This window comes from Falco cherrug, chromosome 1 (genome assembly GCF_023634085.1).
Source record: "Falco cherrug isolate bFalChe1 chromosome 1, bFalChe1.pri, whole genome shotgun sequence".
In the NCBI taxonomy this organism is placed as follows: domain Eukaryota; kingdom Metazoa; phylum Chordata; class Aves; order Falconiformes; family Falconidae; genus Falco; species Falco cherrug.
Window position 1 is genome coordinate 88,073,999 of NC_073697.1, and position 14,155 is coordinate 88,088,153.

A 14,155-nucleotide genomic window follows, 5' to 3' on the forward strand; every position below is an offset into this window, starting at 1 on the left:
TGTGCTTCTCTCTGTTAGTGTTTACAGCTGTGTATTTGGTACAGAGGAATTTAATGCTTTCTTGACATTTTCTTGTTGAGACTTGTATTTTCCTGTCAGATGTTCTTCTTGCCTTTAAATTCTCTATACCCTAAATGGTCATGGTTGTCCTGGTTGACTTTCCTTCCTTAATTTTAATTAACTTCTTTGAACAGAGTTAATCCTAATCATACACAGTAAATGCTGGGTGAATGTCTGGAACAGTGATGGGAATATTTTCTAATCTCTTCCTGAAATACTTTGATAATAGTTTGATATATTACACATGGCAGTGTAAGACAGAGAACAGTTTTAGTGTATGTGTTGAGGCATGAAGGGTACTTTCAGAATATTATAATTGGTTGCCTTTTCTCCTGATAGCTTGGGTCATTTCAGAAGCAGGTACTTATTTGTAAGTAAGAGGTAGCCAGGATGAGCTGTGGTTCTTCCTTTTTTCTCTCTCTCTCTTTTTTGTTTGTTTGGGGTTTTTTTTCTGTTTTTTGACTCCAGTTGAATGTTGCTGCCTGTATTTCTGTGGTCTGTAGCAGTCTTTCAGGCATGGGTGGTTACAGCCATCATCATTAAGCATCTCTCTCCAGGTGCATTTTTGTCTGGGGCAGCAGACACACGCTGCTGCTCAAGTGCCTAGAATCCACTTTGAACGAGATAAACTTTTCAATATGCAGCAACTGAACCGTGTTGTCTTACCTCATTTGCCTCAGAAATTACTAGCTTTTAGTCAACAGTCTAAATTAGTTAATATTTGATTACTGACCATAAATTTTCAAGGCCTCTGGATAGAAACATGTGAGGATGTGATTCCTGCCCAAAAAGTCATGTGTCATAACTGAAATGATCCTAAAACACAGAGGGAGTCAAGAGGATGAAGGTCTTGGTGAGGCAAATGACCCAGAAGATGACTCCTTTTTTGCTGGGTTTCCTGAAACTTTCCCACTCTCCTTTGTTATGGATGAACATGTGAATAGTTGGCTATTTCTCTTCCAAAGCTGTATCTGTATGTTTTACAGTAGTACACTCAGCACCACTAGGAGTTAGCCTTCATCTGTCCTAAAAGGGGGATTTATGTTTCAGTTCCCCAAATCCTTGGGAAATGGTGAAAGTGAAGATGATGAGATTTGCCTAGACTTGCTGTTCAAGTGCTTTATCAAAAGGAGGCATTTAAAACCATCCAGTGTCACGAGTCACTGGCCAAGCTGCTGAGCCTTCTTCACACCTTGCTGATGAGGATTGTGGTGGTGATGAGCAGTGTTTTACCCAGTAAGCCAGCTCTGGACAGAGGCAGATAAATGTGTCTAGCATTATTCCTAATGCATTATTTCCCTTACAGCAAAAAAGTGTTTACATCTACGTTTTACAGACCGAACAGATGGTCTGGTTTTTTCCTTTTCTGTGTTTTGGTGGAAGTGTGCACATTGGATGGGGTTCTGTGATTGTGACACTTGAAAAACTAGCATCTGTGAAATGCTCTAGCCTTAAATGAGATGCAGCATGAGGTTTCCCACAGATCCTTACTTGCCTATTTTTCACTAAAATTAGAGACTGGCTTTTTGGTGCTTCTGCAAAGCTTTATTTTCCATGAACCATGTTGCATTTGGCTGTGGGTCTCTGGACTTATAGACTTCTGACTACATTAAGACTGCAGGTTTAATTTTGCACATGAAACTACCCATCTTTTTCTCATGGTAATTTCTGTTAATATGGTCTTTGATAGAGCAACATTATTGCTAGTATCTGTGAGCCATGTGTGTTATCAAGCATATCTTTATGATTCTCTGGACAGGGCTTTGGTGACCATATGGTGTCAGTTTAATTAAAATTTAAATATGGAAATACAGTGCTCTGGATGTGAGTAATGAAGGATCTTTTGTGTCCATTTCCATACCAGTTCAGTGGTAGATGAAAGCTGCGGTTAAACAGCAGCTGCATCCAAGAATGTGAATTGAGGGTATCTTTTTAGCATTTGGTAGACAGTTGTCCATGTGATAAATATTTTTGCTGTTGAACTGAACATGGAAATGATACCTTGAATTGTGAGACTATTCTGGCCTCTTGGCTGCTCACCCCAAATTTTTCATGAAATACTAAACGACGTGAAGATGGCTTATCTTGTTAAAACAGTGCTGCTGTTTCCAATCATATTCCCATAATGTGTAGACTTGCTGAGGATTTCCAATGCCTTTTATGTCATTAAATCCATTTATAAGATCTCAAATAAGTAACACTCTACATGGAGTTATTCCAATACTATTAATTCCATTCGTATCCCCATATTTCTTGAAGGTTTTATAGCAGGGAAAATTGTAAGAGGGCCTCTTAAAAAGTGAAGTTGTATGCAAAGAGTAACGGGTCTCATTTTAAAGGAACCATAGAATTTAATAGAAAGTTCATTTGCTGCTGTTAAGCTAAATTTGGTACTTGGTAGGCAACATTAGCATTTGGTTTGGCTTTCTTTTCTATTTGAGGTAACTCAGTGTTGCTTGTTTTGGTGAACCTACCAAATGGTCACAGCAGCACTGGATGATTTTGTCCTCATGTTGTCATCCAGTTCAGATGTGACACATTAGTTTTTCCCCACAGTAGCTTCACTGGATTCTTGTGTTTTCCTGCCAGAAGGGTGTCCGATCCTGAAGTGTTGAACATTTTAAGGCTAACTCAGTTACTGTTGATAGAGCGGGAAAGTCTGTATTTACTAAATAACAACTGTTGCCACATTTCACCAACTCTACCCATGTGTGGGTAGAGAATCAAAGGAGTCCATTTTGATTGCTTTTCAGGCTGGTGCGTATTCAACGGGGTCAGAGCCTCATTAACAAGAACATGCAGCCACAGACTAAAGAGATTCAGAGAGTGTAACTAATTGATGTGCGGGGATTGTAGGTCATATCTTCATGAGACACACAGCGATGACAGAGAATGATTTAATTCGAAACAATCGGCATGCTTCATCTGTGAGCTGCCACAGTGCCCCACTAACCTATGCGTCGTAATAACCTCTGCTTTGGGTATCAATAAAGGATGCTGCCCTTTGGGATCCCGCAGGAGCGAGTGCAGGCTGTCAGCTGACAGATGAGAGCACACGGGGCAGTGGGGCTTTTTGCTGCTGCAGGAAAGTAGGTCATGGCCAAAAGTAGCCTTGGCTGCCTTTGTGGAAGTGTGCCTGTGAGAGAGGAGTCAGCTGAGAAAAGAGCTTGCACAGTTTTTGCATTTGTTTTTTTTAGCCCTTCCATGCTGTGGAGCAGCTGGCACTATGTGCCGTGAAATGCGTCTGCTTTCCAGTATTGCATAAAATATTTTTAGAAGTGAATATGCAGCTCTTATTTCTGCATAGGGGAAGTGGCAGATGCTCATAGCCTTTTGTTTTCTTTAAGAATTTAGAATTGTAATTAGATCAAGTGTTCTTAATAAACATTGCTTTTTCCTTGCTTTCTTCCCTGGAGGTTGGCTGAAACTGGATGGTAGGTGTGTGTCATGGAGACTGAGGTGGGAAATAGTTTTGAGCTTGAGCTGTGTATGCAATATTTGAACTCTCTTATACTTTATTAATGATAAGAAATACATGAAAACAAGTACTTTAACACCTTTTAGGACTCATTCACTCCTGCTATCTCTTCCTGTGAACGCTGGTGCCTGTTTGTGGCATAATGGTCATTTCCATGGCAACAAACTGTGTGGTAGTGCTTGGAAAGCTTTGACTTTTGTTGGAGAGTAAGTAAAAGCAGATTCACCCACATGCAAGATAACCCTGTTCTCATGTGAAATGAAGAACATGAGAGGAAAAAAAAAATCATACAGGTTTCCTATATCATGTTCTTTCATAGTTTTCTGTATAACATGTAGGTCTTTCATAACTGGACCTACTGGAAGGCTGGACTCCCTCCTCTGTGCTGCTCCATGTGCAGTTGCCCAGTCCTGCAGCCTGGTCTTGAGCCCTGAGCTGCCTTTGTGGGCCATGGCAATCCTTTGTAGCAGATCATTGCCTGGTTTTGCTGTTCTGGTGTTCCAAAGATTTCCTTTGACAAAACACTAAATCCTCCTCTTGTCTTGCCATACATGTCAATCAGCTTCTCAAAATATTTTTGAGATGTGGCTTTAATTGTATTTCCTCCACATACTTTCTTATATACAACTCTTGGTCCATTTCCATTGCTTTTCATAAATACATCACATCCTGTAGTGGGAATTCTGTCATGATATGCCATGGAAGTGCTTGGTCACAAAGCTGTTGCTGGCTGAGCCAGAGCTTCTCCGGATGGGAGTTGGCATGCTGAGGTCACTTCTTCATCGAAAGCTTGATAGGAGGCCAGTCTGCGGCAAGAGAGTTTATAATGTTCATACAGCACTCCAGTATAGAGTTCTCACCCTGGAAGGAGACTCCAGGCAGTGCATGTATTTAAACTCCTATATGAAACTCACTTTTTAATTTACTGTTGACATATAAGACTATAAATGCTGGTCTTAGTAGGGAGCTGATGTACCATTTGAGTAAGCAATGCTGAAAACTAACCTTTTTCGATATTATGGAAAGATATGACCTGAAATACCATACTATTTCCCTGCGTACAGAGAGGAGTCCAAGGACTTGGCAGCACTTCTAATGATACATCATACATTGACAGATGAAACAGTCTACTCCAGCTTTTTCTACCTTTAAGGCCTGTACAGCAGTTTAGTCTGCCTTTTCCACTAAATTTCTGTCAAGGTGTAAATATAAATCTTCAGTCATGCTGAACTGTTTCTTAGGGAACTGGTTCCATTTTTGTTTAAAGATGATCTGCTCGTATGTTTTGGGCATAGCTCAAGTCTGCCAGGAAGATAGTTTAAAGGCCTTTCTTCAAATTATTGATGTTTCCAGCAGTTGTATTTCTAAAGCAGCTTTTTCTGGAACATAACTTTAGGGCTGTTGTACAACATGTGGACAGATGGATGCTACTTTGTGTTAACAGTTGTTTACGTTGAACAGATCTGTCTGGGATCATATGTTGTTTTGGCAGCTCTGCTGTTCCCCTACTACCACTTCAACAATTTTTTTCTTGTAAGAAGATAAATAAATGAATAAATCTCTGCATTCACTTAGTTTCAGAAACTGCCATTGCCTTAGCTGTCTTTGTATTCCAGCAGTGTGCAGATGTTGGGATTTTGGGGGTTTTTTTTAGAGAATCCACTTAAGGAAAAACAGTGGCACTAGTCTTCCATCTCCTAACTATATATAACCTAACCTGGCCTCTTTTTTTCCATTTCCCATCTTATTCCTACTAGTCCTCATTGCTGCTCTTGCTGGTAAATAAGAGAGATGGTTACATTTCTGGCAGCAAATGAACCTGCCAGTTGGCTGAAAACAATTTGCAAAGTGCCTTCCTATAAACGAATGAGTCCAGCTGTCATAACGTGTACTCTCTGAACCAAGAATATGAATTTTGATTAGGCAGAAAAAGCCCACTGACTTAGTTTCACATGGTTTTGTTACCGCTTTTTGCCATAATGATTGAACTAACAGCATCGGCACCACGGCTGGCAGACCTCCACTTGTAGCTGCTTATAAATTGCTGTCTGGGTTATAAAAACCTCCCTAATCTGTTCAGGTGCATGTTTCAAAAAGAGAACTGATTGTTTCTTTTAAAAGGCTTGTGCTTTTAACCATCAATTTAGTAGCAAAACTGTCTCTGACAGCTGATACAATCAGAGGGTTTATTGAGTGTTTTTAATACATCTGAGATCCTGACCCAGCCTTGCAGCTTGCTTGGCTGGACTGTCTCCAGCTGGGTACCCCAGTTGAGCGCTACCTGCCTGTGCTGGTGGGGTGACCCCCTTGTGGTATGCCCCATCATGCCAGCGATGTGCCCAAATCACATGCTGACCCTATGAAATGACTGGCATACGTGGGCCTGCCCTGTCACGTTACTGAAGGCTTGCTGTTATTTTGGATGTGCTTTCAGCTTTTGTGTCCTAGGGAATGATGTGAGGAGGGAGCAGCCTGATTGTCCTGAAGTGTTTGCCAGCCCAGGAGCTCTTCCCCTGCCATGTCAGAAAACCCCTCCAGAGACAGGGCAGCAGAACAATGCCACAGACGTTATTCTGAAGCAGCATGGGAGGGCAGGAGCTAGCTTAGTTTGCTGTGTCATCTGCAACTGGGGAATGTTTCCCCAGCCTCGGCTGCCATCTCGGTTCCCTCTTCCATGGGGTTGCTACCCAGGGATTAAGCGGCCAAAGATCGCTCCTGGGACTCCCTTCATGACCCAAGTGCCTTTCCAGAGAATTTGTGCTTCTGTTTCTCTTCATTATTGCTAGTTACCATGTGGGCTCTGGTACACGTTTCCTGAAGTAAAAGAAAAATTACAGGCATTTCAGAAAAGGTAGCAAGCTTGATTGCCAAAATGGTTCTCTGGCTTTATGTCTTTCATCAGAGGTCCCATCTGAATTGTCACTCCTGATCAGCAGTAATCATCTTTGCCTCTCAGCTTTCCATGCAGACTCCCCTTTCAGTTTGTGCTGAGGCAGTTGTGCAACTTCTCAAGCTTATTCAGTCTGGTTAGCCCTCTACTGTGTCAAACTACAACACTGTAAATAAACGTTTCCCAGTTCTCAGGTTCAGTGAGCCTTGGTTTTGTGGGCTGAGACTTCAGTTCCCAGTGTTCTGATGATTCAGACAACTTGCAATATATTATTAATAAATTATGTACTATTAAATCCCAACACTGATGTTGCAGTTTCATTTTATTTCCACAGTTAGATTCTGTTGTGATTAATTTTTTTTAATGTTTCATTTTCTTTAGAAACTAGATGCCAAATCACTTATAAAGCTGAATTTTGCTAAAAACAGTGAAGGTAAGTGCAGTCATTTTCTGTGTTGTTTTGTTTTGTTTTTCTTAATGAGTGCTTTAATAAATCCTGGTTTGTCTTACTCATGGTAAAGTGGCAGTTTGTGTTCTCTATCATGGTTTTTATTTTTTGAGTAGAATAAGTGCTTCTGGTGAGGGACATGTTTACCTTTAAAGTTCCATTTCTGTTTTCTTTACACTGGGGAGCTATAAATTATTCAGCAATTTCACTTTACTATAGCTGCTATTGCAGTAAGGTATTGTTTACTTGAAGGAAAAATTTCAGAAAAGGCTAGATTTCTATAATATGGTAGTTTTTTTCTGACTTACCTATGGCAATATTTGCTGTTCACTTGGTTTTGGGCAACTTTTTGTTTATAAAATGAATTCGACTTAAATGAACACATGGGATTTTATGAATAGCAGCACACAAGACAGCAGCCTCAAGTTTTATTTCTGCAGGGTTTAAAGATACAAAATCTGCTATCTAAGAGGGGATACTAGGAATAAAAGAGTGAAGATGAATTAATCTTTTACAAGGCAGATAATGATTTCTTTGAAATGAGAGCGGCAAGGATTAAGTGGGAATAAAATTCTATAGTGTCTGTCTTCTTATCTTGCCAAAGTCTATGGACTACAAGGTCTTTTCTGCAGCTGATGGATTTCTTCTGCGTTTTGTGTTCCATCTGTCTCAAGTGCAGGGTGTTAAAAAATGATCAATAGTCACAGTGGCCAAGGCTTTTGAAAGATACTGTGATATTGTGCTTCCCTTAAAGAAGTCTACTTCATAATGCTGGGGTGGAGTGACGGGAACCATACAGTCTCAGAAGCCTTTTCCTTTAAAAGGTGCATGCTGTGTCATTAACCGATCAAGGGAAAATGCAGCTAAAGAGCAAGAGTAAAATGTTGCATTTCTATCAGCAAACTTTTCCTTAAATCTTAACATGTAGAATGGTTGTGCGTATGTAGGATCTTTTCAGTTCACACCTATATGATAAAAAAGGCCTTCAGATGTTGCAGTTGCTTCCATTTAATGATACCTCCTTAGCTGAGTACATTCTATCCAGATCAACAAGTGAGCAGCTCTGCTTTTGCTAGAGCTGAAAACCTGGTGATTTGCTTTTTTATGCAGCTGGAGTGAGGCCTCGTATGTTGCCAGAATGTTTCTGTACCCATCAGTTGGGCCATATCCTGATGCCACTTCCAAAAATCCCTTTCTAAACTTCCTCTTGAATTCCAGTCCCTTGTGGTGGCAGTGGCTTTCCTTCAGCAGTTTGGTGGCATTAACAGAAACAGTCCTTGGCTTTTACTTGCATTTGCGTGCTGGAGGTCAGAGCGCCTTCTCTGGCTGGTGAGTTAGTGGTAAATGCTCTGCAGTGCTTGCCTCTTCTGGCTTTGCAGGTGCTGTGAGCAGTCGGTCCTGGTGTCCCTGCTGGTTTTGATTTTCACGTGGTAATTAGGTAGAAAAGAACAAAATAGGCCCAACCTATTTTAAAAAATCTCACCCAAACACCCAGGTCTAGCAAACTGATCAAGTATTAATAACTTTCTTCTAATTGCTTTCTGCTGAGCTCATCCACACATTTTTCTTTTTCCCTTGTACATTGCCTTCCGTCAGTTTGCTTGTTGTTGACATGCTTAATATTTATGCTGACCCTCCTGGGAAAATTCACAGCTTGATTAGAGCAGAAGCTGGGTTCCTTATTGAATAACGTGTTCAGATTTAATGGCATTCTGCTTGACATATTTGAATACAAAATGCTCTCCTCTCCTAAAAGCACAACAGCTGCTGTGAACTTTTTTGTAGGATATAAGCTAAACTTTTATTCCTGGAAACAACACTGAAGATAGAGCACTGGGCATATCACAAGGTACAGGCTCATGCTATCAATAGAGCTTTGATTACAACAATAACAATAAATTGTGGTACTTCACAGGTATCAGGCAAGTTTGAGAAAGTTCTGTGTTGGGGGATTGAAGGCAGTAGATTTCAAAACGTCATTTTCATTGCCTGCCTTATAATTCTCTTAAGCAGTACTTTTTCTGTTTGGCCCTGAAGAATCAAAGCCTGGTTAGAACACCATTAAATACACACTGAAGTTACATTTTATATTAAAAATTAATGTAAACAACCTTCACAGAGATAACAGAAACTAGCTATTTCAAAACAGTTGCAAGGACTTAATGCAAAATTTAAACATTTTTCCCCTACATCAGGTAAATACCACTGTCCAGTGCTGTTTACTGTATTTACCAATAACTCCCATATTGTGGCCATCAAGACAACTGGAAATGTGTTTGCCTATGAGGTAGGTTCTCTGTTGTATTTCGTTATTATTTTTATACTTGATGCATTTCATTCAAGATCACAAAATACCTTAGAAAGATAGGTAAGTTTTATTCTTGTTTCACAGGCAGAGAAATTGAAGTACAAGGAGATGAAGCGACTTCACAAATTGTTGTCCAGCTTTTGCCCTCAAAACAAGAACAACATAAGAATATGATTTAAAATATACTTTTAAAACCTTTTCCTAAGTTAATCTGTGTGCACTGAGTCTTGTATACCAAAATAAGTAACTTTTACATGCTCCTCAGTTGAATTAACAGACAAATTTTCTGTTGTCTTCTTTCTGATACAGTCATCACTGAAACACAAATTACCTCATTTCTGTTCATATCAATGAATAAAAAACAGTGTTTTAATTGAAGCTAGGGAAAGAGCAGAGAGAATGCCTTAATGGACACTTGAACTGCATTTTTGTTTGTGTTTTGTGAACATATTTGTGAATGCAGGTGGAATTTTAGTTGTCACTTGTTTGGGTAATCATTACTGTAAAAGCAAGGTTTATTTATTGTTCAGTAGCAAATAAATCCTTCAATTAATGGATCCATATCTGTGTCCTAAAAAGTCTGAACACTGAAACATCTGCTTTCTGAAATCTGTTGATGGGAAATTCCAGTAGGACTTAAGATACTGAGAGGGGAACAAGCTGAAACCATTGCAATCAAGGAAAATGCTAGATTCATCACATTTTTGAAAACTTACTCTGTTGTAGTGGAACTGTCTTCATTCCAGCGGTGAGAACAGTGAAGATTAGGTTAAAATAGAAAGTATTTTCTGTTCCTTCTGGAAGCATGATGCTTTGATGGCTGTGGTTAAAGGGAAGAATGAGTTTAAGAGTAGTCTTTGTTAAATGCTTGTTGATATTGTGGAACTATTGCTCGTTTGCTACAATTTATAGTACTGGGCTTCCCAAACAAGATGTGCCAAGAGGGTGTTTCTCATGTAGTGTACCACTTGAAGCAATAGCCTTTATCAGTTTGTTGTAAGCACAGAATTAATTTACAGTCTTCTGGAGGTACTACAAAAATATTAGCACTTTCATCTGAGGAGACTAGAGGACATTTGGGTGACTAAGACAGATTCAGCAGGTAGATGTCCGTAGTCAGCTCTTCGTACGATATATTTGTTCAGAATGATAAAGCATTTATTCCATGTTGATTCTCACTATGAAATAACATGCTGCTGCTTTATTTGAGCATCATTGAATTTTCTCAGGTGAACAGAAGTGTTGCTGCAGGCTAGGTGCAGGAGTCAAGGTGGACGGTGTGTGAGGGGCTAATGTAGTTCTGCTGTTGTATGAGCTGGCCTGGAACACATGTGTCTCTCTGAGGGGTGCTGACAGTGGGGGAGATACATACCCATTGTTAAAGCTGCCTGTCTTACACATCTGTAAAATACTTAAATTAGAAAACAGCAAGCACGATTTTTTAAAATTTTTTTGGCAGTACTTTTATGATGAATTTGGTTAAAATGATACGCATAACTGTGGAATGGAGACTGCAAGGTTCTTTAAAAAAACAAAACAAAAACCAAACACACAAAACTTCAAGTTTTGTAAGGATGAAATCAAAAACTTCCCATCTCTTCAAGTGCACAATGAAAGTACTGCAGCTGCCAGTTGAGAGTGGAGAGTGAGATTGTTTTCTTTATCATTCGTACTTAAGGTTTTATTGGTATCACTTATTTACTTATAATATTTACACATTAGACTCCAACTTTTAATATCTGTCTTTTGCCTGGCTGTTAGGCAGTTGAGCAGCTGAACATAAAACCAAAGAGCTACAAGGATCTTTTGACAGATGAGCCCTTCACTCGGCAAGACATTGTGACACTGCAGGTAAACTTTTCTCTCTGTTACATGTCTTTCTATACAGCTTTTTTGCAGAGGATGAAATGTTGCTATGTGCACTGTTACAGCAGGAATCTAGAATAATTGAACAGGGAAACATTGTCTGTATATGTATCTTGGAGATGGGTAGAGGGGAAACAGCTGTATTTCCTGTGTTATCCAGATGAGCCACAAAGATGCCATATAACTTAGAGCTTGACAAATCTACAGTGATTGTGTCCCTTGTAGATAGGCAGATTGTTCAACTTTGTAAATGGAGAGAGCAAGAAAGGGGGGAAAAAAAGATGCCATGTAAAAATTTGAAGATGTTACATGAAGACTGAAGCTGATTGTCCATCTTGCTCTTTTGAAGATGCCTAAAAGACTCAGAGCTTCACAAAAGCATTTTTATAGAAAGTTTCTCTAAATGTAGAGTAAAATAAGCAGCAAACCAGAGCATTTTCTTTCAAATGCTTGCTTAGAATGGTTTTCTTCTGACTAGATAGTAATGTTGGTCTTTTACTAATTTTAGCAGAATAAAAACCTGAATTAAAACAGCATTGTAAATGTCAGAGTGTAAAGAAGTTATTTACAGGTGAAGTCTAGTATAAAAAAATGTAACTTTTGTTTAAAAGTAGGCATTTTTAAGCTTGCATGATTTCAAATTAGAGGAGGAAAGATGCAAGGATCTTTATTATTGGATTCATGAGTTACTGTGCATCTCATAACAGTTAATTGCCACTAACCAAGACTAATACAGTCTAATTCAAATAGAAAAATATTTTTTATTTTTGTCTACATTTAAATTAAATATATCCCTTCCTCCCTGCTCCCCAGTGCTGAACAGCATGTTTATAATTATTTTTCCTCTATTCTATTGGGCTTTTGGCTGTTCAAGCTAATGCAACAAAGTAAAATGTTTTTAATCCAGTGGAAGGAAAAAACATAGTTTTTTCAGATTGAAAGCTCCCAACAGAATGTTATTTGAACATAGCTACATGGTTGCTAATGGATTTGGAATGGTGAAAAAGAACAACATGAGTGACTAAAAATGTTTCTGTGCATCAGTATAGAAAACCAAATAATTTTGACCAAATAATTGAAATGTGCAGTCATTTAAAATTATTTTGTTATGTTTTGTAGGTTTGGAATTGAATATATGTATCAAGAGTGGGTTCCTGTTATATGCCTGCCTAGCTTTGATTTTTCATAAAAGCAAACAGATGCTATAGTCCCCTAAATCTCAAAATGCAATAGCTAGCAATGTAGATGCTGCCGATGTGGATTTTTATGAATATTTTTCATTTTCATTCTGTTCTTGACATGTTGGGTTTCTATCTTGCTTGGAGGAATATGTCTGTTAAAAGAAACTAAATAGATTATGATAGTTGTCACTGGTGCAGTCATCCTGGCAGCTACGTGGAGGTCACAGCCATACGCTGCCTTTACCTCTCACGTCCATTTAGGATGACATTCATAATGCATGAATAGATTTGTTCCCCTTAAGTAAACAACTCATTATGGATTGTTCCTAACTTCTCTAGTGTACAGTCTTGTGATATACTCTTCTCAAGTTTAGAAACAGCAGAGATACCCCCATCTTAGGACTGGACTGGAATAGATCTTGACCATCTGAATGCTGTTTGCCAGCTGAAGTTTGACCCTTCACTCAATTAGTTTGTAAAGATTTTTTTTTCAAGAAAGGATTTTCAACAAACAAGCTAAAATGGCTTCGGGATATTGAATGAGAAGTAAGAGCCATTTAATGCATTGCATAACACCCACTGCAAGCTCGCAAGTATGCCTTGATTTGTCCTATTCAAATGCTGCCCTACCCTGACTTGTTTTGTTGAGGGCAGAATGCAACCTGAAGTGGTATGACTAGCCTGGTATTAAAATTGCTCGTGTATATGTGGTATAGGAATCTCGTTATTTTCTCATAGTATTTTCTTCATGTAAATTGTAGAAAGTCAGACCAAAGTCTCCTCTACAAGCTCTCTTGTTGACAGCACTGCAGGCAGTGTAGTGGCTTCACACTGCCAAGCTCTACCACCTGTGGCTTTGTTTCTTAGCCAGAGTTCATAACTGCAATCTGTTGTGTTTCAATTTGTCGATCTAGACCTCTATCCCGAATCCTGCTTCTCTTAAAAACTTTTCAATTCTGTGTTGAAATTTATCACTTCATTGTTTTCCCATTCCCCTGTGTAAATTGAGTACTGTGGTAACTGAGAGAGCTAGAATGGAGAGTGAGTTAGTAACACCAACCCTGCTGTTTGGCAAAAAGGTAGATATAAAGGAAGTTGCTATGAAAAACATTCTTCGCTTTGCAAATAACAGCTGAATAGGACTGTCTGTAATAGCTGTGTTTATCAATAGAAAATAGCGTTTCCAGAGGCTGACTCTGAATGTCCTAGGAAGCAGATGAGGTACCTGTGTTTGTTAGTGAAATAAAACAAGATAAATGGAAAATCTGAATAATGCATGTTTGCAGATTATTTGTATGATCACATTTTTCTGTATTGATACATAAAGGGCAATCATACAGCTGCTAGGGGTGTTCTTTAACCATAATGGGAGTTGACCTCAAACTTGACCTCTCTCCTCTAATGTATATAATTAAAAACAAACCCAAAAATATTTGCTCTTTCCAGAAGAGAGTTGCATAAAATTCTTTGTTCTGCTCTCAGTGCTACACATTATTCAAACACTAATCATAATCCATCCCTGTTATTTTTTTCTGGTGAGCACCATCTCAGCTGGTCACTTTGATTTTAGGGATAGTTATTTGTGTCCTATTGCTATTAAGTTCACTTGTTAAAAAGGACAAATTATTTTTAATCTGATGTTAAAAAAAAACACCACAACTTTAGTTGTTAATAACACTGTCTTAGATCTATGATGTGCTTCTCTTTGTAAAAGCATCTACAGTGCTTCCTGCACTTACATATACAGAAATTGTTTTTTTCCCTGTTGAAATGCAAATGTCCTGGGGTAGAGCATGGCAGTTTTTCATCGACATATGGCAATATTATCCAGCCCCTCGGGCAGGAGGTAAAGAATAATACCATATCATGGTGTGCAAGGTACATTACTAAAACTGGAATGTAGTTATTCAGGCAAAAGATGTCA

The 14,155-nt window shown here is 38.8% G+C and overlaps 1 protein-coding gene across 1 annotated transcript in view; it reads left to right on the forward strand.

The window, feature by feature from the left end:
* Positions 1-14,155, forward strand: part of PPIL2 (peptidylprolyl isomerase like 2) — a 72,233-nt gene that overhangs the window by 9,411 nt on the left and 48,667 nt on the right. The window contains exons 6-8 of the mRNA XM_005445223.4: positions 6,810-6,861; positions 9,072-9,163; positions 10,946-11,035. Coding sequence (XP_005445280.1) covers positions 6,810-6,861; positions 9,072-9,163; positions 10,946-11,035 — 234 coding nt within the window. The remainder of the gene's footprint in view (positions 1-6,809; positions 6,862-9,071; positions 9,164-10,945; positions 11,036-14,155) is intronic.